This window comes from Herpailurus yagouaroundi, unplaced genomic scaffold (genome assembly GCF_014898765.1).
Source record: "Herpailurus yagouaroundi ecotype Mexico unplaced genomic scaffold, PumYag 210, whole genome shotgun sequence".
NCBI classification, from domain to species: domain Eukaryota; kingdom Metazoa; phylum Chordata; class Mammalia; order Carnivora; family Felidae; genus Herpailurus; species Herpailurus yagouaroundi.
Window position 1 is genome coordinate 19,019,519 of NW_024412441.1, and position 25,633 is coordinate 19,045,151.

Genomic DNA, 25,633 nt, shown 5'->3' on the forward strand with positions numbered 1-25,633 from the left:
GTGTAATAACAAGGGATTACAGTTGAAAGAACTACAAGGTTCAGACTCTGTTTAAGAAGTCTCTAAGTGAACCCGAAGACAATAGAGAAAACAAAAAGAACAAGAGAAAAATTTAGCTTTGACATGTACAGTTACAGCAAATGGTAATCACAACCTAACTCACAGATAAACATAAAACTTCACTCTTAAAGACCTATTTACCTCAGTAACTTTTACCTGATACAACATATTTGGTTTCAAAAAAAAGTTACAGGACATACTCAAAGGTAAAAAACATAGTCTGAGAAGACAAAGAAAGTAACAGAATAAGACTTGTATATGCAGAGATTTGGAAATTATTAGACAAGGAATATAAAATAACTACAATCAGTATTCTGTGGGCTCTAACGGAAAAACTGGACAACATACAAGAACAGATGGGTAATGTAAACAGAAAGGTGGAAACTCTTAAGAGCTTAAAAGGAAATGCTAGTAATCAAAAGCACTGTAACAGAAATGAAGAAGGCCTTTGATGGGGTCACCATCAGACCGGAACCAGCTTATGAACAAACTGGTGAGCTTGAAAATCCAATACAAATTCCCAAACTGAAATTCAAAGAGAAAATATAAAGGAAAAAGAGGAAGAAAATCTTCAAAAATTGTAAGACAATTTGTTTTTAATTTTTTTTGACATTTTATTTGTATTTTTGAGAGACAGAGAGAGACAGAGTGTGAGTGGGGGCAGGGTAGAGAGGGAGGCAGACACAGAATCTGAAGCAGGCTCCAGGCTCTCAGCTGTCAGCGCAGAGCCTGATGCAGGGCTTGAACTCATGAATTGCAAGATCATGACCTGAGCCAAAGTCAGATGCCCAACTGACTGAACCACCCAGGGGCTCCCCAAAATTTTAAGGCAATTTAAAAAGGTATAATACACACATAATGAAACTATCAGAAATATAAGAGAGAAAGGAACAAAAGAAATATTTAAAGTAATAATAACAGGGGCGCCTGGGTGGCTCAGTTGGTTGGGCGACCAACTTCAGCTCAGGTCGTGATCTCACAGTTCATGAGTTCGAGCCCCGCATCTGGCTCTGTGCTGACAGTTCAGAGCCTGGAGCCTACTTCAGATTCTGTGTCTCCCCATCTCTCTACCCCTCCCCTGCTCATACTCTGTGTCTGTCTCTCAATAATAAATAAATGTAAAAAAAAATAATAATAACAAATTGCAAAAATTAATGACACCAAACCAACAATCCAGGAAACACAGAGAACACCAAGTGGCAAAAAGTCTACATGTAAGCATATAGTATTCACATTGCAGAAAATAAAATGCAAAGATAAAATCCTGAAGAAGCCAAAGGGAAAAACTCACATTACCTATAGATGAACATGGATAAGAATTACAGGACTTCTCTTCAGAAACCATGCACACAAGCAGAGAATGGAGTAAAATATTTAAAGTATTGAAGGTCCTTTCTGCCTGTGGACGCCGCTGAGTAAGCATCGTGAAAGTCTCCCCTCCCACCGTCGTCATGTTTAAGTCAGAGTCTCCCAAAGAGCCTGAACAGCTGCAGAAGCTTTTCATTGGAGGTTTGAGCTTTGAAACAACCAATGAGAGTCTGAGGAGCCATTTTGAGCAATGGGGAACGATTACAGACTGTGTGGTAATGAGAGATCCAAACACCAAGCGCTCCAGAGGCTTTGGGTTTGTCACCTATGCTACTGTGGAAGAGGTGGATGCAGCCATGAATGCAAGGCCACACAAGGTGGATGGAAGAGTTGTGGAACCAAAGAGGGCTGTCTCGAGAGAAGATTCTCAAAGACCTGGTGCCCACTTAACTGTGAAAAAGATTTTTGTCAGTGGCATTAAAGAAGACACTGAGGAACATCATCTAAGAGATTATTTTGAACAGTATGGGAAAATTGAAGTGATTGAAATCATTACTGACCAAGGCAGTGGCAAAAAGAGAGGCTTTCCTTTTGTGACCTTTGACGACCATGACTCTGTAGACAGGATTGTCATTCAAAAATGCCATACTGTGAATGGCCACAACTGTGAAGTAAGGAAAGCTTTATCTAAGCAAGAGATGGCTAGTGCTTCTTCCAGCCAAAGAGGTCAAAGTGGTTCTGGGAACTTCGGTGGTGGTTGTGGAGGTGGTTTTGGTGGGAATGACAACTTTGGCCGTGGAGGAAACTTCAGTGGGCGAGGTGGCTTTGGCGGCAGTCGAGGTGGTGGTGGATATGGTGGCAGTGGTGATGGCTATAACGGATTTGGTAACGATGGAAACAACTTTGGAGGTGGTGGAAGCTATAATGATTTTGGCAATTACAACAATCAATCTTCAAATTTTGGACCCATGAAAGGAGGAAATTTTGGAGGCAGAAGCTCTGGCCCCTATGGTGGTGGAGGCCAATACTTTGCCAAACCACAAAACCAAGGTGGCTATGGCAGTTCCAGCAGCAGCAGTAGCTATGGCAGTGGCAGAAGGTTTTAATTACCGCCAAGAAACAAAGCTTAGCAGGAGAGGAGAGCCAGAGAAGTGACAGGGAAGCTACAGGTTACAACAGATTTGTGAACTCAGCCAAGCACAGTGGTGGCAGGGCCTAGCTGCTACAAAGAAGACATGTTTTAGACAATACTCATGTGTATGGGCAAAAAACTCGAGGACTGTATTTGTGACTAATTGTATAACAGGTTAGTTTCTGTTCTGTGGAAAGTGTAAAGCATTCCAACAAAGGGTTTTAATGTAGATTTTTTTTTTTGCACCCATGCTGTTGATTGCTAAATGTAATAGTCTGATCATGATGCTGAATAAATGTGTTTTAAAAAAAAATAATAAAATAAATAAATAAATAAATAGATAAATAGATAAATAAATAAATACATAAAGTATTGAAGGAAAAATCCCACCAACCTAGAATTCTATATCTGGAAAAGCTATTCTTCCAAAGTGAAGAAAAAATAGACCTTCTAAGGCAAACAAAACCAAAATGAATTTGTTGCTAGTAGATGTGCCTTAGAAGAAATGTCGAAAGAAAATTTTCACAGAGAAGGAAAAAGATATATGTTAGGAACTGAGATCTATGTCAATTAAGGAAGAGAAAACAGAAAAAGAATAAGCGAAAGTGAAATAAAATCGTTTACTTTTCTTATTCTTAACTGACCTAGCAGATAACAGTTTGTTCAACATAATAGCAACAATATATTGGAAAATTATACCTTATGAATAAATAAAATGATTGACAGCAATGTTATAAAGAATAAAAGATTTTCAAACACTCTATTTCAAGATACCTGCATTATCCCTAGACTTGTAAAGTGTTGTTTAAAAGTGGACTTAGTTCTAAGTGTATATTAAAAATCTATGGTCACCACTTAAAAAAGTTTTTTAAAAAGAACTATATTGGAGTCCCTGGGTGACTCAGTTGGCTAAACAGCCAACTCTTGATCTCAGTTCAGGTCTTGGTGTCAGAGTCAAAATTTCAAGCCCTGCACTGGGCTCAGTGCTGGGTGTGAAGCCTACTTAAAAAAAAAGAAAAGAAAAGAAAAGAAAAAGAACTATATTGATATGCTAACAAGAGATAAAACAGAATCATATAAAATGCTCTATTAAAAAAATGCTCTATTAAAACCATAAAGGCTAACAAATGAGTTGAATACAAAAAAGAAACAAAGAATAGAACAATGAATAGAAAATAGTTACAAATATGGTAAATATTAATCCAACCATATCAATAATCACTTTAAATGCAAATGGACATATACACAATTAAAACACAGAATGTCAGAGGCACCTGGTTCGCTCAGTCAGTAAAATGTCCAACTCTTGATTTCAGCTCAGGTCATGATCTCATGATCATGAGATTGAGCCTGCATTAGGCTCCACTGCACTGGGCATGGAACCTGCCTAAGATTCTCTCTCTCCCTCTTCCTCTGCCCCTCCCCAACTTACGCTCTCACTCTCTCAAAATATATATATATATATATATATTTTAATGCAGAACATCAGAGTGAGGGGGGAAAAAGCCAACTATATATATATTTATTTACAAGAAACTCACTTTAATATAAAGATGCAAAAAAAAGATAACACTAATCAAAGGAAGGCTGGAAGAACTATATTAATTTCAGACAAAGCTGATTTCAGAGAAAGGAAACTTATCAGAGATAAAAAGGAGGCATTACAGAACTATAAAAATTTAATTTATCAAGGCCTAACAATCTGTGACTTCTGGGGAAAAAAAAGGAGTAAGAAGCCCCTAAGCACACCTTGTTCCATAGATACAACTAGGTAACACACACATCAGTGTAAATAACCCAGAAAATGACCCAAAGATTGGCATAATGGACTCTCCACAGCTAAATGTAGAGAAGAGGCCACAAGGAAGAGTGTAGGAAGGGCAGAGACATGATCGGAAGCTAAACGACCTGTGGGGCTCTCTGTTAGAGGGAGGAATGCCGTGAGTGCAGAGAGGAGAGAGGAATAGACTCTCACACTGGGGAGCCCATGCAGGAAAGACGAAGCCCATAACATTTGGCTCTGAAAACCAGAAGGGCCAAATTTTTCAAGTTCTTACAATCAGCAGGACTTAACCCTTGGAACTTTAAAAATCGGCAGGCTTGGATCTGGGAGAGCTGGAAGGGCAAAAAGAAACTGAGTCCCTGCCCTCAAAGACACAGCACAACAAATGGCCCAGCAGAAATACAGCACTGAAGCAGCAGTTTGAAAAACACCTGGGGTATATGGGAGATTGTTTACTAATCTCAGGACATGTGATAGAGATCTTTGGGAGACTTCTCCAGGAACAAAGGAGCTGGTGGGCACCATTTCCCTCCCCTGCCCCCAGCCTAGGCACACAGACATCTGTAGAAACCAGTGCTGCTAACACCATACCATACTTCTGACTTGAGCAGTTCTGAAAATCCACCCCCTCCAATGCAAACCTTGCTACCACCACCCACCCTGACCCCTGTTTCTCTGTGGTCCTGCCAACTTTGATATACTCTTGGCCAGAGCCGATCCAAAGCAGTGCCACAGGCCTGATAGTGGGCAAGCATCCCTGACAGGGGCCACCACTACTCCCAAGTGACTCCTGCCTGGGAAAGAGAGAAAGATAACCAAACACACAAGTCCAGCTGGGGCCCCAGCAACAGGCTGGGGACAGATATCTAGTCTGAGGGCAGGCCTTACCCACTAACAAAAGCTTCTCAGGGGACAAAATAGGGAAAGCACCCTGCAGTTTGGTGCTACTGCATCTCTATCAAACACCTAGTGTGACTCAACGTAAGTCCAAGATGGCCCCAATTGGCCCACTAACAACATATAGGGACTAACCCCTGTCCACAGTAAAGTGAGCCGTTGCAGACAATAGGACTGAAGGTAAAAGTGGTTCAGTCACAACAGCAGAGTACATGCAACACACATAAGAGACACCCCTGAAGCACCAGGTTCTAGTGAACAGTGGACACTGCACTGTAGGGCACTACAGGACCTCTTCAAGAGCAGGAGACAAAACCGACTTTACTAACACACGGAACCATACACAATGAGGAGACAAGAAAATGTTCCAAATGGAAGAATAGGACAAAAATCACAGCAAAACACCTACACAAAACAGAGATAAGCAATATGCCTGATCAAGAATTTTAAATAATGGTCATAAAGATACTTACTAGACTTGAGAAAAAAGTGGAGGACCTCAGTAAGACTCTCAATAAAGAAACAGAAAACTTAAAAAAGAACCAATCAGAGATGAAGAACTCAATAAATAAAACTTAAAATGTACTAGATGAAATAAATAATAGACTAGAGGAACCAGAAGAACAGATCAGTGACCTGGAGGACAGAGAAATGCAAAGCAATTAAGCTGAACAAGAAAGAGAAAAATAATAATAAAAAATGAAAATAGACTTAGGGAACTCAGTGACACCATCAAGAATAATAACATTCACATCATAGGAATCCCAGAAGAGAAGAGAGAGAGAAGAGAGGGCAAAAATTTTATTTGAAGAAATAATAGTTAAAAAGTTCCCAAATCTGGGGAAGGAAACAGAAATCCAGATCCAGGAGGCACAGAGAGCCTGCAACAAAATCAACCTAAGGAGTTCCACACTAAGACACATAATCATTAAAATGGCAGGAAGTAGTGATAAACAGAGAATTTTTAAAGCAACAAGAGAAAATAGTTACATACAAGGAAGACTCCATAAAGCTATCTGATTCTTCAGCAGAAACTGCAGGCAGTGGCATGATATAATTGCTGAAAGGAAAAAATCTTCAGCCAATAATACTCTATCCAGGAAGGAGAATAGAAGGATAAATAACGAGTTTCCCAGAATAAGTTAAAGGAATTCATGACCAGTAAACCAGCTTTACAAAAAAATGTTAAAGAGGACTCTTTAGGGTAAAGGAAAGACCATAAGCAGAAGTAAGAAAAGTAGGAAGCACAAAAGGAGTGAAAATAAGTATACCTATACAAATCAGTCAGGGATTCACAAAATAAAAGGATTTTGAAGTATGACACCAAATATCTAAAACATTGCAGGGCAGGGGAGAAAAGAGTGGGTTCAAACATAAGTGACCATCAACTTAATGTAGACTGCTATAAACAGAAGATGGTATATACAAACCTATTGGTAACCATGAAACAAAAATGAGTAACAGATATGCAAAAAATAAAGACAAAGGAATCCAAGTATATCACTGAAGAAACTGAACAAACTGTGAGAAAAGAGAGCAAGAGAAGAAAGGAACAGAGAAAAATGGCATAAACAACCGTAAAACAAGTAATAAAATGGCAATAAGTACATACCTATCAATAATTACTCTGAATATGAATGAGCTAAACATTCCAATCAAAGGCAAAGGGTGACAGAATGGATAAAAAAAGTAAGGCTCATCTATATGCTGCCTACAAGAGACTCATTTCAAATCCAAAGACACCTGCAAATTGAAAGGGAGGGGATGGAAAAACATTTATTATGCAAATGGAAGTGAAAAGAAAGCTAGGGTAGCAATATTTACATCAGAGAAAATAGATGTTAAAACAGACTATAACAAGAGGCAAAGAAGGACACTACATAATCAAAGGGAACAATCCAACAAAAAGATATAACAATTGTAAATATTACTGCACCCAATATGGAGCACTCAAACATATAAGGCAGCATATAAAAAAACACAAAGGAAGTAATTGATAGTAAAACAGTAATAGTGGGGGACTTTAACACCCCACTTAAACCAATGGATAGGTCATCCAAACAGAAAATCAAAAAGGAAACAGTGACTTTGAATGACACACCGGCCCAGATAGACCTCACAGATATCTTCAGATTAATCCATACTAAAACAGCAGAATACACATTCCTTCAAATGCACATGGAACATTCTCCAGAATAGATGACATTTGAGACCATGAAAGAAGTCTCAACAAATTCAAAAAGATTGAAGTCATACCATGCATGTTTTCTGACCACAACACTATGAAATTAAATATCAACCATAAGGAAAAAATCTGGAAAAAACACGAATACATGGAGTTTAAATAACATGCTACCAAACAATGAATGGGTCAACCAAGGAATTAAAGAGGAAATAAAAAAATACATAGAGAAAAAGGAAAATGAAAAAAAAAAAGGTCCAAAATCTTTGGGATGTAGAAAGGTTGTTTTAAAAGGGAAGTTTACAGCAATACAGGCCTACCTGAAGAAGCAAGAAAAATATCAAATAAACAAACTAACCTTACACATAAAGGAGCTAGAAAAAGAAGAAAAAACAAAATTCCCTAAACCAGAAGGAAGGAAATAAATACTGGTCAAGAAATACATGAAATAGAAACTAAAAAAACAATAGAGCAATGAAACCTGGAACTGGTTCTTTGAAAGATCACTAAAACCAACTAACTGAAAGCCAAACTCACCAAGAAAAAGAGGACTGAATAAAATCAGAAATGAAAGAGAAATAACAACTGACACCACAGAAATACAAAGCATTATGACATAATATTATGAAAAATTATAAGCCAACAAATTCAACAAACTAGAAGAAATGGATCATTCCCAGAAACATAAAAACTACCAAACTGAATCAGGAAGAAATAGAAAATTTGAAGAGTCCAATTACCAGCAATGAAATTGATTCAGTAATCAAAAAACTCCCAAGTAACAAAAGTCTAGGACCAGATGGCTTCCCAGGTGAATTCTACCAAACATTTAAGGAAGAGTTAATACCTATTCTTCTATTTTAAAAAATAGAAAAACGAAAGCATCCAAATTCATTCTATGAGGCTAGCATGACCCTGATACCAAAACCAGATAAAGACACTACAAAAAGAATACTTCAGGCCAATGTATCTGATAACCATGGATTCAAAAATCTGCAACAAGGTGTTACCAAACTGAATCCAACAATACAATAGAAAAAAATCATTCACCATGATCAAGTAGTATTTATTCCTGGGATGCAAGGGTAGTTCAATATTTGCAAATTAATCAATGTGATATATCACTTCTACAAGAGAAAGAAAAAAAAACATATGGATCACCTTTATAGATGCAGAAAAAGCAAATGGCAAAATACAACATTTAATCATGATAAAAACCCTCAACAAAGTAGGTTCAGAAGGAACATATAACATACTAAAGGCCATATGTGAAAAACCCACAGCTAACATCATACACAATGGTGAAAACTGAGAGCTTTTCACCTAAGATCAGGAACAAGACAAGGATGTTCACTCTTACCACTTTTACTCAACATAATACTAGATGACCTAGCCACAGCAATGAGACAAGAAAAAGGAATAAAAGGCATTCAAATTGGTAAGGAAGAAGTAAAACTTTCACTATTTTCAGATGACATGACACTATATATATATACTTTCTATACAGTAATAATCAAGTAGCAGAAAGAGAAATTAAGAAAATAATTCTACAGGTGCATGGGTGACTCAGTTGTTAAGCATCTGACTCTTCATTTCGGTTCAGGTCATGATCTTGTGGTTTATGAGTTCAAGCCCCATGTCAGGCTCTGTGCTGACAGTGTGGAGCCTGCTTGGGATTCTATCTCTCTCCCTCTCTCTCTGTCCCTCCTCCATTCATGCTCTCTTTCTCTAAATAAATAAACTTTAAAAAAAGAAAAGAATGCCATTTACAACTACACCAAAAATGATAAAATGCCTAGGAATAAAATTAACCCCGAAGGTGAAATACTTGTACTCTGAAAACTATAAAACACTGATGAGAGAAATTTAAGAGGACATAAGCCAATAGAAACATATTCCATTATCCCGGATTGGAAGAACCAATATATATATTTAATGTTTATTTAATTTTGTGATAGAGAGAGGGAGAGGGGGAGGGGCAGAGAGAAAAAGACACACACACATACACACACACACACACACACACACACACACACACACACACACAGAATCCGAAGCAGGCTCCAGGCTCTGAGCTGTCTGCACAGAGCCTGATGTGGGACTTGAACTCAAAGACCACGAGATCTTGACCTGAGCCAAAGTCAGATGCCTAACTGACTGAGCCACTCAGGTTCTCCTGGAAGAACCAATATTTTAAAATATCCATACTACCCAAAGCAATCCTACCAAAATATCAACATAATTTTCCACAGAACTAGAACAAACAATCGTAAAATGTTATGGGAACCATAAAAGAATAGCCAAAGCAATTATGAAAAAGAACAAAATTGGAAGTATCACAACCCCATATTTCAAGATATACTATAAAGCTATAGTAAGCAAAACAGTATGGTACCAGTACCAAAATAGACACATACATCAATGGAACAGAATAGAGAACCCAGAAATAAACCAATAATTATGTAGTTAATTAATCTTTGACAAATGAGGCAAGAATATACAATGGGAAAAAGACAATCTCTTCAACAAATGGTTTTGGGAAAACTAAACAAAAAGCAAAATTAAGCTACTAGGACTACATAAAAATAAAAAGCTTCTGCAAAGCAAACAAAATAATCAACAAACTAAATGACTACCTACTGAATGGGAAAAGGTATTTGGAAATGACATATCCCATAAAGGGTTAGTATCCAAAATATATAAAGAACTTATACAACTCAACAACAAAAAACAAATAATCCAATTAAAATAGGCAGAGGACCTGAATAGAAATTTCTCCAAAGAAGACATACAGATGACCAACAGACACATGAAAAGATGCTCAACATCAGTAATCATCAGGCAAATGCAAATCAAAATCACCATAAACTATCACCTCACACCTGTTGGAATAGCTGAAATCAAAAACACAAGAAACAATAAATACTAGTGAGGATTTGGAGGAAGAACCTTGTGTACTGTTGGTGATAATGCAAACTGGTGCAGACACTATGGAAAATAGTATGGAGTTTCTTCAAAATTAAAATTAAAATTAAAATTAAAATTAAAATTAAAATAGAACTACTATATGATCAGTAACTCCACCACTGGGTATTTACCCAAAGAATACAAAACCACCAATTCAAAGAGATACATGCACCCCTATGTTACTGAACTATTATTGACAATAGCCAAATTATGGAAGCAACCCAAGTGTTCATTAAAGGATAAATGGATAAAGAAGATGATTTCTTTCTTTCTTTTTTCTTTCTTTCTTTCCTTTCTTTCTTTCTCTGTCTCCTTTCTTTTCTTTCTGCTTCTATTTCTAGTTCTCTCCATATATAATGGAATCTTACTCAGCCATAAAAAAGAATGAAATCTTGTCATTTGCAACAACATGATGGAGATAGAAAGTATAATGCTAAGTAAAATAAGGCAGTCAGAGAAAGACAAATACCATATGATTTCACTCATAAGTGGACTTTATGAAACAAAACAAATGAACAACAACAAAAGAGACAAACCAAAAAACAGACTCTTAAGTATAGAAAACAAACCGAGGGTTACCAGAGGGGAGATAGGAGGGAGGATAGGTAAAACAGTTGAAGGGATTAAAAGTACATTTATCTTGATGAGCACTGAGTAATGCATACAATTGTTGAATCACTATATTATACATCTGAAACTAACATAAAACTGTATGTTAACTGTACTGAAATTAAATTTTTTAAAAAGTTAATAAAAAATAAAGTTGGCAATGAAGAAAAAAACATAACCATTTGTAATGTATATGCACCTAACAAGAGAATATGTCAACATATGTAAGGCAAGAAATAATAGAATGACAAGGAGAGAGACACAAATCCTCCCCTATAGTTGGAGACTGCAATACCCTTCTATATGGAACTGACATATCTAGTAGGCAGAAACTCATTAAATATATAGTTGAACCAAACACCACCAATCACCTAGATTTAACTGACATTTCTAGAGTACTTAATTCAGTAACTGCATAATACACATTCTTAATCTCAAACGTTCACTAAGGCAAACCACGTATAGGCTATAAAACACACTTTAACAAACTTTTAAAAATAAAAATCATACCAAATATGTTCTTTGATCACAACAAAATTGAATCAGGAATTATTAACAAAAGGATAGCTGGAAAATCCCAAAATATGTGGAAATTAAATAACACACTTCTAAATAACACATGAGTCAAAGAAGAATCTTAAGAGAAATTTTTAAATATTTTAATAACATAAAATAAAAATATAACTTGTTAAAATTTGTGGCATGCTGTGAAAGCAGTGCTTACATGAAATTTATAGCACTGAATGCATATGTTAGAAGAGAAAAAAGATCTAAAATTAAGAATATAAGCTTCTACCCCAAGTAAACTAGCAAAAGAGTAAATTAAATGCAAAGTAAGCAAAAGAAAAAATTAATAAAAACCAGAGCAGAAGTCTATGAAATTTAAAACAAGAAGTTAAACTGAACGTATCAAAGAAACCCAAAGCTCGTTCCTTGAAAAGATCAATAAAATTAATTAACTTTTAGGCAGGCTAACCAACAAAAAAAGAGAAGACACAGATAACTAACATCAAAATGAAAGAGAGACTACAACTACTGATCATATGAACATAAAAAGATAATAACAATATTATTGTTAATGTTTATATCCTCTAAAACTTTGAATGTTGCAACCTAATCCCCAGTCCATATTTGGATGTGGTTCCTTTGGAAGGTGGTTACAACTGAGGGTGCAGCCCTCTAGAATGGGACTAGTGCCATTATTTAAAGAAAAAAAAAAGACATCAAGGAACTCCCTCCCCTCTTCCAGCATATAAGGCCACAGTGAGAAGAGCTAGAAGTAGGTCCTTACCAGACACTGAAACTGCAAGAGTCCTGATCTTGGACTTTCCCGTCTTCAAAATTGTGAAATGAATTGTTTAAGCCATCCACCAGGTCTGTGCTATTTTTGTTATAGCAGTCCAAATGGACAAAGAAAATTATGAACAATTCTTAGCATACAAAATTGATAACTTAGATGAAACAGAACAATTCCTTGAAATATAAAATCTGCCAAAATTCATACAAGGAGATATAATCTCAAAGGTCTATAACTTATAAGAAATTGAATCAACAATTTATAAACTTCCAAAACAGAAATCACCAAACCTACATGGTTTTGCTGATTAATTCTACCAAATACTTAAGGAAGAAATTACTCCAATTCTATACAATCATTTCCAGAAGATCAAAGGAGATGGAAAAGTTCCCAAATCATTCTACAAGGCCAGCATCTGGTACCAAAATCAGAAGGAGATTTTTCAAGAAAGGAAAATTACACACTAATATCTCTCATAAACATATATGCAAAAATATTTGACACAACATTACCACATTGAATCCAGTAAGGTGTAAAAAGAATTGTACACCACAGCCAAGTGAAATTTATTCCAAATATGAAAGGCTGTTACAACATACAAAAATCAATTGATGCAGAAGTGATGTAGCAAGATGGCTAAACAAGATATTCCTCACATGTTTCCCCAACTCAATCACAACAACTTCATATCTGTTCACAGTCACAAGTGCCTATGTGGGAGCTTTGCAACCCAGGTAGGAGACTGTGAAACCCCAGTGGTCTACAAACAACGAGAGTCATTTTTTTTTTTAATTTTTTTTTCAACATTTATTTATTTTTGGAACAGAGAGAGACAGAGCATGAACGGGCGAGGGGCAGAGAGAGAGGGAGTCACAGAATCGGAAGCAGGCTCCAGGCTCTGAGCCATCAGCCCAGAGCCTGACGCAGGGCTGGAACTCACGGACCGCGAGATCGTGACCTGGCTGAAGTCGGACGCTTAACCGACTGCGCCACCCAGGCGCCCCACAACGAGAGTCATTTTGAGAAGACAAGCCCATACCTAGGTGGCTGACTCGATAGCTGTGGCCTTAACTACAGACCCAGAAATAATTCCATACCTCTGAAGACTGGGCTACAGCTATCACCAGCACCACACTCCAAGGGATGCAGGAGTTGTCTCACTCAATCAAAGGCTGGGTAATAGGCTTACAGAAATTTGACCCACCTGTGGATAATGAAGTGCCCGAGAATGGCTCCAGCCTCTCTTGGCCAAGGTCTGGGAGCCCTGGGAGAACAATGAATTAGACAATTATCCATAGAAAAAAGAATCTTTGAGGGAGTCCAGAAGTCCAGGAGAGAAGTTCTAGCAACTCATTGGAGGGAGAAAATAAAAAGTAAGACTAAAGATGGTGGGGTAGTAGGATCCTAAGCTCACTCATCCCACAGACACACCTAGATAACAGCTAATCCAGGAATAGCAGCTAACCCAGGAAACGATGTGAAGACAAGCAGAACAGGCTTTACACAGTTAATCATAGAGAGGAGGCTACATCAAAAAGGGTAGGAGGGATGGAGAGTCAGGAACTAGACTCCCTGCAAGACTAACCACAAACAGGAGGGCACCACAAGCACAGAGAAAGAAGAGAAGCACCAAAGACATGGAAGACTTGCACTGGGAAGACAAATCCCCATAATATTTGGCTCTGAAAACCAGTGGGACTTAACTTTGCAAGTTTTCACAATCAGTTGGGCTTAACTGTGGGTATTTAAAAATCAGTGGGCTAAGTTCCAGAAAATCCAGAGGGCAATAGGAGACAGAGTCCCTGCCTTTAAAAAGAGCATAACAAAAAATCCTGCAGAGATACAACATAGAAGGAATAGTTTGAAAAGCAGCTAGGGTGTACATGAAGGTGGTTTATATTATGCACTGGAGGGGAAGGGATCTTTAGACTTCTCCAAGAACAAGACAGCTGTGGATACCATTTCTCCCCCCAACCCCACCCCAGAGTTTTCTTATGGATCCCCCCATCCAATCACCTTGATCAGCAGGAGTCCTTTCCAAAATGGCTCCTGCCTTATATCATACAATCAGCCCATGCAGGGATTGGTACCACACCAAAGGGACTCCTGCCTTGAGATGAAGGGAAAATAACCACACATACCATTTCCACTGCAGCCCCTGCAGATAGACCTGGGGGCAGACATACAGTTTAACTGTAGGCTGCGCCCACCAACAAAAGGCTCTTAAGGAGACAACACAGGGAGAACACTCTGCAGGTTGGTGTGACCAAAGCCTCAATAAATGTGCTGAGGACAGGCATCTGGCTTAACTGATAAAGGTGACACTGCCCAAATACTAGCCCAAAGAGGCCTCAGATTGGCTCCTTATCAGCACAGAGACCAAACCCTGCCCACAAGAGGCAAAATGGGCTATTGCAGTTAAATATACCGAAGGCAAATGTAGTTCAGCCACAACAGTAGAGCACATGCAACCCATAAAGGAGATACCCCTGAAACACCTGGTTCTACTGAACAGGGAACACTGTGTTACAGGGCACCACAGGACCTCTTCTTTATAAGGCCACTACTTTCAAGAGCAGAAGATGTAACTGACTTTCCAAATACAAAGAAGAAAACAGAGGGGCAAAATGAAGAGATAGGGGAATATGTTGCAAATGAAAGAACAGCACACAATCACAGCAAAATAACTAAATGAAAAATTCAAAGTAATGTTCATAAAGTTAGTAACTGGACTTGAGAAAAGAGTGAAGGTCTTAGTGATATTTTCAAATTAGAGATATAAAATATAATAAAGAACCAATCAGAGATGAAGAACTCAATAACTGAAATTAAAAATACAATAGAAGTGAATCAATAGAAGATTAGAGGAGGCAGAAGAATAGATCAGTGACCTTGAAGGCAAAATAATGGAAAGCAACCAAGCTGAACAGCAAAAAATAAAAAAGAATAATAAAAAATGAGAATAAGTCAAGCAAAGTTAGCAACATCATCAAGCATAATAACATTATATTATAGTAAAACCTTGGTTTGTGAGCATAATTTGTTCTAGAAACATGCTTGTAATCCAAAGCATTATGCACAAGCTATTATATAGGAACCTAATAGTAATGACAAATCAAAAACCTATAATAGATACATAAAAAATAAAGACAAAGGAATCCAAGCATATCAATAAAGAAAGCCATCAAACCACAAGGGAAGAGAGCAAAAGAAGAAAGAACCAGGAGGAGGAGGAGGAGGAGGAGAAAAGAACAGAGAAAAACTGCAAAGACAAAAACAAAGCAAACCTCTGTATAACAAGTAACAATATGGCAATAAGTACATACTTATCAATAATTACTTTGATTATAAATGAACTAAATGCTTCTCTCAAAGACACAAGGTAGGGGCACCTGGGTGGCTCAGTTGGTTAAGTGTCCAACTTCAGCTCAGGTCATGATCTTGCAGTTCACAAGTTCAAGACCCATGTCAGGCTCTGTGCTGACAGCTCAGAGCCTGCTTCAGATTCTGTCTCTTTCTCTCTCCCTCTCTCTTTCTGCCCCTGCCCTGCTCATGCTGTCTCTCTCTCTCTCAAAAAAAAAAAAAAAAGACATAAGGTAATTGAATGGATTAAAAAAGCAAGATCCACCTATATGCTGCCAAAAAGAGACCTACTTCAGATGTAAAGGCACATGCAGACTGAAAGCAAGGTGTGGGAAAACATTTACCATGCAAATGGAAGTGAAAAGAAAGTTGGCATAGTAATACTTAAAACAAACAAAATAGACTTTTTCAAAGACCATAAAAGGAGACAAGGAAAGATACACCATATTCATAAAGAGATTAATCCAACAAGAAGATACAACAATTGTAAATATTTATGCATCCAATATGAGAGTTCAGTCCATACACAAGGCGACTATTAACAGACACAAAAGGAAGAAATTGAGAGTATTACAACAACAGGAGGAGACTTTAATATCCCACTTACATTAACGGATAGATCGGACAGAAAATCATCGAGGAAACAGTAGCTTTGAATGATATATTGGACCAGATGGACTTAACAGATATATTCAGAACATTCTATTCAAAACCAGAAGAACATACATTCTTTTCAAGTGTACATGGAATATTCTCCAGAGGAGATCACCTAAAGCCTAAAACAAATCTCAATAAATTAAAAATATTGAAATCATATCTCATCTTTTCCAACCACAATGGTAGGGGTGTCTGGGTGGCTCAGTCAGTTAAGCATCTGACTCTTGGTTTTAGCTCAGGTCATGATCTCATGATTTGTAAGTGTGAGCCCCACAATGGGCTCTGTGATGACAGCATGGAGCTTGCTTGGGATTCTCTCTCTCCCTTTCTCTCTGCCCCTCCCCTGCTCTCTCTCTCTCTCTCTTCCAAAATAAATAAATAAATAAACTTTAAAAATTTTATAAAATAATCAGAAGAAAAAATCAGGAAAGAACACAAATACATGGAAACTAAATATCATGCTACTAAATAATGAACAAGTCAACCAAGAAATCAAAGAGGAAATCAAAAAATGCATGCAGACACATGAAAATGAAAATATAACAGCTCCCAATCTTTGAGATGCAGCAAATGATGTTCTAAGAGGAAAGATTACAGCAATATAGGTCTACCTCAAGAAGCAAAAAAAATCTCAAATATACAATTGAATCTTACACATAAAGGAGCTAGAAATAGAAGAACAAGGCCCAACACCAGTAGAAGGAAGTAAACAATAAAGATTCAAGCAAAAATAAATAACATAGAGACTAAAAGAGATATAATATATCAATGAAATCATGAGCTGGTTCTTTGAAAAGATCAACAAAACTGCTATACCTTTAGCCACACCCATTAGAGAGACAGACATAGAGACAGAGAGAGAAAACCCAAGTAAATAAAATCAGAAATGAAGGAATAGAAATAACAACCAATATCATAGAAAGGATTATGAAAAAATATTATGAAATATTATATGCCAACAAATTGGACAACCTAGAAGAAATGAATGCATTCCTAGAACCATATAATCACCCAAAATTGCATCAAGAAGAAATAGAAAATTTGAACAGACTAGCAATGATATTGAATTGGTAATCAAAAAACTCCCATCATACAAAATCCAGGACCAGATAGCTTCACAGGTGAATTCTACCAAACATTTAAAGAAGAGTTAATACCAAAGGAGAAGAGGCCAAGATGGCAGAACAGCAGAGAAGAATTTTTTGTGTCTCTCATTCCTGAAATATAGCCAGATAAACACTAAACCATCCTGTACACCTAGAAAACTGATTTGAGGATTAACACAACAACCTGCACAACCTGAACCAGAGAACTCAGCATGTATGCAGGGTGGAGAGATGAACTGGGGGAGAAAACTGTGGAGGGCAGAGAGCTGTTTTTGCTTGCAGAGAGAAGACAGAGATGGGGCGGGGGGAGAGTACAGAAAGAATCCCCCCGCCTGAAAGCAGCTGGAGAGAAAAGAAAGAGTACACAAGGGACTGAACAAAAAAGGGAGAAAGGAGAAAGGAGAGGGTTTAAATTCCATTAATACTCTATAAACAGAGGAAGCACATAGTCTGAAACTCCTCAGCTCAGTACCTGGCAGTGCTCTGGTGGGAAGGGTGAATCCCCAGGAGCAGAGACCAAGGTCCTCGGGGTCCTCAGGCCAGACAGGGAGAGGTGGTCCCCTGCTGGGAGGACATTTGGTAGAGGCTGTATGGCCTCCCCACAGGCAAAGGTCCCAGTGGAAGCCAGAGAACAACCACATTTTCTGGTGCTGGAACAAGGACATTTAAGCGGAGGCCTAGCACCAGATGTGTGTTGTGATTTTCCATAATCCCTGAAACGCTGCTGCTACACAATCGCATGACCTTTTCCTGGCTGGCACTGAGCCACAGTCTCTGGGCACTGGCAGCAGCGTGGTCTTCCGAACATTCCTGGGGACACGCTGGCACCCGGCCATTGCTCAATGAGATCCTCCCTCAGAAGGTCTGAGCAGGTCAAAGCTGGAGACCCTCAGAAGTGAGGGGTTGGGAAACACAGCTGCATCTGAGATAAAACTCAGGAGGGAGGTGCTGCCTGGCAACCTGATGACTTGGTCAGGGACAGTGTAAAAGCAGGGAGTGGATGAAAGCTGGAGACAAAGGAGGGGTGCGCAACTGCTGGTGGGGAGAGCAAAGACTTCTGATACTAGAGACTGGGTAGCTGAGTGACACCATTTTCACCCCTCCCACGCATGCACATACACACCTACAGGCGCCACAACAATCCACCCCAGTAAGCTAAGCAGCACCATCTAGTCGAGAACAGAGCCATTACACTAAGCCCTGCCCAACTGGGCCAACCTCACTCTTCAGGAACAACACAAGTCTCTCTGCCTGTTTAGTTTACAGACTATAAAGTACTTCATAGTTCAACTTCTAGGGGAAACCGATTTAATTTCAATCATACCACAGTTTGTTTGCTGGTCCATCTATTCAATTTTTTTTTTCTTTTCTTATTCTTCAATACAGAAAGAGAAAAAATTTATTTTTATTTTCCATTTCTATTAAAAATATTTTCTTTAGTTTTCTACTATTTTTTTTACATTTTTGTAAATTTTTTAAACTCTATTTTTTACTTCCATTATTTCACTTTATTCTATCTCACTGTATTCATTTTTTCAAATTTTTAAACATTTTCCTTTTTCTTTTCTCATCTTTCCCCCTTTCCTCTAATCTATCAAGCTCCTTTCAACAACCAGATAGACCAGAACACACCTAGGATCTAGCATCCTTTATTTGATTTTTTTTTGTGGTTTTTAAATTTTTTATTACATTATTATTTCCTTTTCTTCCTTCAAAATGACAAAACGAAGGAAATCACCCCAAAAGAAAGAACAGGAAGAGATGACAGCCAGGAACTTAATAAACAGATATAAGCAAGATGTCTGAATCAGAATTTAGAATCACGATAATAAGAATATTAGCTGGGGTTTAAAACATTAGAATCCTTTTCTGTGGAGATAAAAGCTAGTCAGGATGAAATTTAAAAATACCATAACTGAGCAGGAATCTCGAGGAGTGGCCATGGTGGCAAGGATGGATGAGGCAGAGCAGTATAATCAGCGATACAGAGGACAACTTATGGAGAATAATGAAGCAAACAAAACAGTGAGACTAAGGCAAAAGAGCATGGTTTAAGAATTAGAGAAATCAGTGACTCATTAAAAAGGAACAACATCAGAATCATAGGGGTCCCAGAAGATGAAGAGAGAGAAAAAGGGGTAGAAGGGTTATGTAAGCAAATCACTGCAGAAAACTTTCCTAACCTGGGGAAAGTCACAGACATCAAAATCCAGGAGGCACAGAGGACTCCCATTAGATTAAACCCAAAAACAACCATCAACAAGGCATATCATATTCAAATTCACAAAATACTCAGGCAAGGAAAGAATCATGAAAGCAGCAAGGGAAAAAAGTCCTTAACCTACAAGGAAAGACAGATCAGGTTTGCAGCAGACCTATCCACAGAAATCTGGCAGGCCACAAAGGAGTGGCAGGATATATTCAATGTGCTGAATCAGAAAAATATGCAGCCAAGAATTCTTTATCCAGCAAGACTGTCATTCAAAATAGGAGAGATAAAAAATTTCCCAAACAAAAATTAAAGGAATTCATGGCCACTAAATCAGCCCTGCAAGAAAATTTAAGGGGAACTCTCTCAGGGGAGAAAAGACGGGGAAAAAAAAGAGAAACAAAGAGAGAGAGAGAGAGAGAGAGAGAGAGAGAGAGAGAGAGAGAGACCAAAAGCAACAAAGACTAAAAAGTACCAGAGAACACCACCAGAAACCCCAACTCTATAAGAAACATAATGGCAATAAACTCGTATCTTTCAATAAACTCGTATCTCAATGTAAACATCAATGGACTAAATGCTCCAATCAAAAGACATAGAGTAAGAGAATGGATAAGAAAACAAGATCCATCTATATGGTGTTAACAAGACACCCACTTTAGACCTAAAGACATCTTCAGATTGAAAGTAAGGGGATAGAGAACCATCTATCATGCTAATGGTCAACAAAAGAAAGCCAGAGTAGCCATACTTATATCAGACCATCTAAACTTCAAAGTAAAGATTGTAGTAAGAGATGAAGAAGGTCATTATATAATAATTAAGGGATCTATCCACCAAGAAGACCTAACAATTGTGAACATTTATGCTCCAAATATGAAAGCACCCAAGTATATAAACCAATCAATCACAAACACAAAGAAATTCATATAATAGCATAATAGTAGGGGACTTCAACACCCCACTTAGAGCAACGGACAGACCATCTAAACAGAAAATCAACAAGGAAACAATGGCTTTGAATAACACACTGGACCGGATGGACTTAAAAGATATATTCAGAACATTTCATCCTAAAACAGTGGAATACAAATTCTTCTCCAGTGCACATGGAACATTCCTCAGAATAGATCACATTCTCGGACACAAATCAGCCCTCAACAAGTACAAAAAGATCGAGATCATACTGTGCATATTTTCAGTCCACAATGCTATGAAACTTGAAATCAACCACAAGAAAAAATGTGGAAGATAGCAAATAGTTGGAGACTAAAAAGCATCCAACTAAACAATGAATGGATTAAACAAGAAGTTAAGGAGGAAATTAAAGAGTACATTTTGTTCTTTCTTAAAGATAATTTCTATAAGTTTATTGATATTCTTTGTTTAATGAGACATTATCATCATATCCTCCTTCACTTATTTAAACATTTTTCATTTAATTCTTTAAACATATTTATAGTGGATATTTTGAAATTTTGCCTGTCAAATTTGACATCTGATTTTTCTCATAGCAATTTTTGTTGTCTGCTACCTCCATCTGCTATTCCATTGATCTATTTGTCTCTGTTCCATTGATTGATTTGTCTATTCTTTTACCAATCCTGTGCCATCTTAAACACTGCAGCACTATAGCAAATCTTTAAGTCAGGTTGTGTTCTCCTTTAGTATTGAATTTGCTATCTTGTATCTTTTGCCTTTCCATATAAACTTTATAATCAGTTTGTTAACATCCACAAAACTACATGCTGGAATTCTGGCTGAGATGGAATGAATCTATACATCAATTTGGGGAAAACTAACATCTTAACAATAACAAGCCTTTCTACCTATGAACATGGACTCTTTCTCCATTTATGTGGATCTTTGATTTCTTTCATCAAAGATTTATAACTTTTCCTTATATATAACTTGTACACATTTTGTTAGATTTGCATTTAAGTGTAAACACTTCCCAACTCATTTTATCAGGCCAGTATTATTCTGTTACCCCCAAAAAAAGATAAGACATTAATCACAAGGAAAGAAAACTATAGACCATTATCTCTTAGGACTACAGACACAAAATCCTCAACAAAATACTAGAAAACAAAATCCAGCAACATAAAAGTTAATTATACACCATGACTAAGGTGGGATTTACTCAGGAATACAAAGTTGGTTTAACATCTGAAAGCCAATTAATGTAATATACTGTATTTATAAAATAAAAAAGACACCACATGACCAAAGACACAGAAAAGGCATTTGAGGAAAAATCCCTCAACTAGCATAATAATGGTGAAACACTAAATGTTTTCCCCCTAAGATCAGGAAAAAGACAAGGATGTCCCTCTCCTCTTACCACTTCTATTCGCATTGCTCCAGAAGTTCTAGGTAGGGCAACTGACCAAAAAGAAATAAAAACATTCAGATTGGAAACAAAGTAAAAACTATCTGTTTGCAAATTACACAGTCTTGAATATAGAAAATTGCAAAGAATCCACTAAAAATGATGAGAATGAATAAGTTCAGCTAGGTTGTAGGATACAAGATGAATGTATAAAAATCAATTGTGTTTTTATGCATTCACATTGAATAATACCAAAATGAAAATAACAACCCTGTTACAATAGCATCCAAAAAAATAAAATACTTAGGAATAAATTTCACAAAACAAGGCATAACTTATACTCTGAAAACAAAATATCATTGAAAGAAATTAAAGATTTAATAAATAAAACTAGAGCCAGTGTTCACTGATCAGAAGACTTAATAATGTTAGGATGGCTGTAGTTCCCAAATTATCTACAGATTCAAAATAATTCCTATCAGAACCTCAGGTGGCTTCTTTATAGAAATTGCAAAGTTGATCCTAAAATTCATATGAAAACTCAAAAGACCTAAAATAGCCAAAACAATCTTGAAGACAACAACAACAACAACAACAACAACAACAACAACAACAACCAAGGAAGACTCACACTTTCCCATTTCAAAACTTACTACAAGGCAATGGTAATTAAGACTGGGGTACTGCCATAAGGATAGACATATACATCAATGGAATAGAATTAAGAACACAGAAATAAAATCATGTGCCTAAAATCTACTGGTTTTCAATAAGGGTGCCAAGAGCAAATGTTGATTAGACAACTAGATAGCCCGATGCAAAAGAATGAAGTTGGACCCTCACTTCACACTATGTACAAAAAATTAACTCAAAATAAAGCAAGGACCTAAATGGGGGCTCAGAGCCTAATTTTTGAGGTGATAAAAATTTTCTAAAACTGTGATAAAGGCTGCATAACTCTGTGAATATACTAAACTCATCTGAATTGTACACTTCCAATGGATGAACTGTATGGCATGTGAATCATAACTCAAAAAAGCTGTTACCAAATCCCACAAAATGTGTAGTATGATACAGCTAAAGCAGTGTGTAGAGGAAAATGTAAAACTCTAAACAACTATATTAAAGAAAAATGGCCTAAAACTAACCATCTAAGTATTCATCTTAAAAATTTTTATATTTATTTGTTTACATTTTTTAAATAAGAGTAATTAAACTTAAATGATATAGAAGGAAAGAAATAATATTGAGAAGAAATAAATGAAATGTAAAACCAAGAATAAGTAAAAATCAATGAAATTAATACTGATACTTTGAAAAGATTAACATAATGATAAATTTCCAAGTAAACTAATAAAGAAAATTGAGAAAAGTAATGAATTATCAATACCAAGAATGCAAAAGGGACGCCATTAAAAATTACAAATAACTTTTGGACAACAAATTTGGCAACTTTGATGAAATGGACATATCTTAGGAAAACACAAATTGCCAAAAGTGATTTAAGAAGAAATAGAAAATCAGAATAGCTCCAAATCAATTTAAAACTTCAAGTAATTGAAAATCTACCCCTGCCCACATTTTCTGGCCCATATGGTTTCATTTGTGAATTCTACCAACAGTTAAAGAAAAAATAATAACAATATACTAACTAGAATAGAGAAAGGAACACATCCATTTATTCTATGAGGCAGCATTAACCTGGCTAACATACCTCAGTAATTTATAAAGCAGATTAACAATATCTGACAATGACATTACAAGACAATCATAGATCAATATCCTCATGAAACAGATGCAAAAATATACAACAAAATATTATATTTTAACAATTTATTTAAAATATTAGCGATCTTGGGGCGCCTGGGTGGCGCAGTCGGTTAAGCGTCCGATTTCAGCCAGGTCACGATCTCGCGGTCCGGGAGTTCGAGCCCCGCGTCAGGCTCTGGGCTGATGGCTCGGAGCCTGGAGCCTGTTTCCGATTCTGTGTCTCCCTCTCTCTCTGCCCCTCCCCCGTTCATGCTCTGTCTCTCTCTGTCCAAAAAATAAATAAAAAACGTTGAAAAAAAATTTAAAAATATTAGCGATCTAATAATTTATTTTAAAGGGTAATATATCATGACCAACTGGATTTATTACAGGAATATATTTTTAAAATTTTTTAATTTTTATTGAGTAAATTCTACCCTCAACACAGAGCTTGAACTCACAACCCCGAGGTTCAGAGTCATATGCTCCACTGACTGAGCCAGCCAGGCATCCCTCCATGATTGATTTTTAAAAATCAATCAATAAGGAGAAGATGGCAGCATAGGAGGATGCTGGGCTCACCGTGTCCTGCTGATCACTTAGATTCCACCCATATCTGCCTAAATAACCCAGAAAACCGCCAGAAGACTAACAGAATGGACTCCCTGGAGCCCAGTGTACACAAGAGGCCCACAGAAGAAGTTAGGAAGGGCGGAGAAGCAGTGCGCACTACACGGATTGGCAGGAGGGAGCCGGGGCAGTGGAGGGGCAGCCTGCCAGGAAAGGCAGAACCCCTGAAGTCTGGCTTGCAATAGTGGAGGGGCCGGACTCCGTGAGTTCTGACAGCCAGCAGGACGTAACATCTGGAATGTTAAAAGTCAACAGCTCTGCTCTCGGAGAATGGGGAGGGCGAGAGGACACAGGGAGGGAGAGTTGTTGAGCCCCAGAAGACATAGCTCAGCTCGGTGGAGGAACACAGGTGCTGGCCAGCGCCATCTCCCTCTCCCATCCCCCAGCCAAAATTCAAAAGAGAACCAGTTCCTGTCACCAAATTTAGAATAATTTCTAAATTATTCTAATAGTCACAAAATTAATTGCTGGACTTGAAAAAAGTATAGAGGACAGCAGAGAATCTATTACTACAGAGATCAAGGGACTAAGAAACAGTCATGAGGAGCTAAAAAATGCTCTAAATGAGTTGCCAAATACAATGGAGGCAACCGCAGCTTGGATTGAAGAGGCAGAGGAGAGAATAGGTGAATTAGAAGATAAAATTATGGAAAAAGAGGAAGCTGAGAAAAAGAGAGATAAAAAAAAATCCAGGAGTATGAGGGGAGAATTTGAGAACTAAGCGATGCAATCAAGCATAACAATATCCATATAATAGGGATTGCAGAAGAGGAAGAGAGAGAGAAAGGGGCTGAAGGTGTACTTGAACAAATCATAGTTGAGAACTTCCCTGATCTGGGGAAGGAAACAGGCATTGAAATCCAAGAGGCACAGAGAACTCCCTTCAGACGTAACTTGAATCAATCTTCTGCATGATATATCATAGTGAAACTGGCAAAATACAAGGATAAAGAGAAAATTCTGAAAGCAGCTAGGGATAAACACACTCTAACATACAAAGGGAGACCGATAAGACTAGTGATGGATCTATCTACTGAAACTTGGCAGGCCAGAAAGGAATGGCAGGAAATCTTCAATGTGATGAACAGAAAAAATATGCAGCCAAAAATCCTTTATCCAGCAAGTCTGTCATTCAGAATAGAAGGAGAGATAAAGGTCTTCCCAAACAAACAAAAACTGAAGGAATTCATCACCACTAAACCAGACCTACAAGAGATCCTAAGGGGGATTCTGTGACTGAAATGTTCCAAGGACCACGAAGTACCAGAGACATCACTATAAGCATGAAACCTACAGACATCACAATGACTCTAAACCCATATCTTTCTATGATAATGCTGAATCTAAATGGA

General features: G+C 37.4%; 2 protein-coding genes across 8 annotated transcripts in view; one reads left to right on the forward strand and one right to left on the reverse strand.

The window, feature by feature from the left end:
• The window catches only part of TSGA10 (testis specific 10), a 160,882-nt gene that overhangs the window by 50,949 nt on the left and 84,300 nt on the right, over positions 1 to 25,633 (reverse strand). The gene's annotated exons all lie outside the window — the stretch shown is intronic.
• Positions 1,497 to 2,792, forward strand: LOC121016406 (heterogeneous nuclear ribonucleoprotein A1-like). Its single transcript, XM_040454004.1, has one exon. The coding sequence runs from the start codon at positions 1,512 to 1,514 to the stop codon at positions 2,472 to 2,474; it is 963 nt and encodes a 320-aa protein (XP_040309938.1). The 5' UTR covers positions 1,497 to 1,511; the 3' UTR covers positions 2,475 to 2,792.

Bases quoted from the DNA above. Each gene is read 5' to 3' on its own strand.
- LOC121016406 (XM_040454004.1), top strand. From the start codon at position 1,512: ATGTTTAAGTCAGAGTCTCCCAAAGAGCCTGAACAGCTGCAGAAGCTT.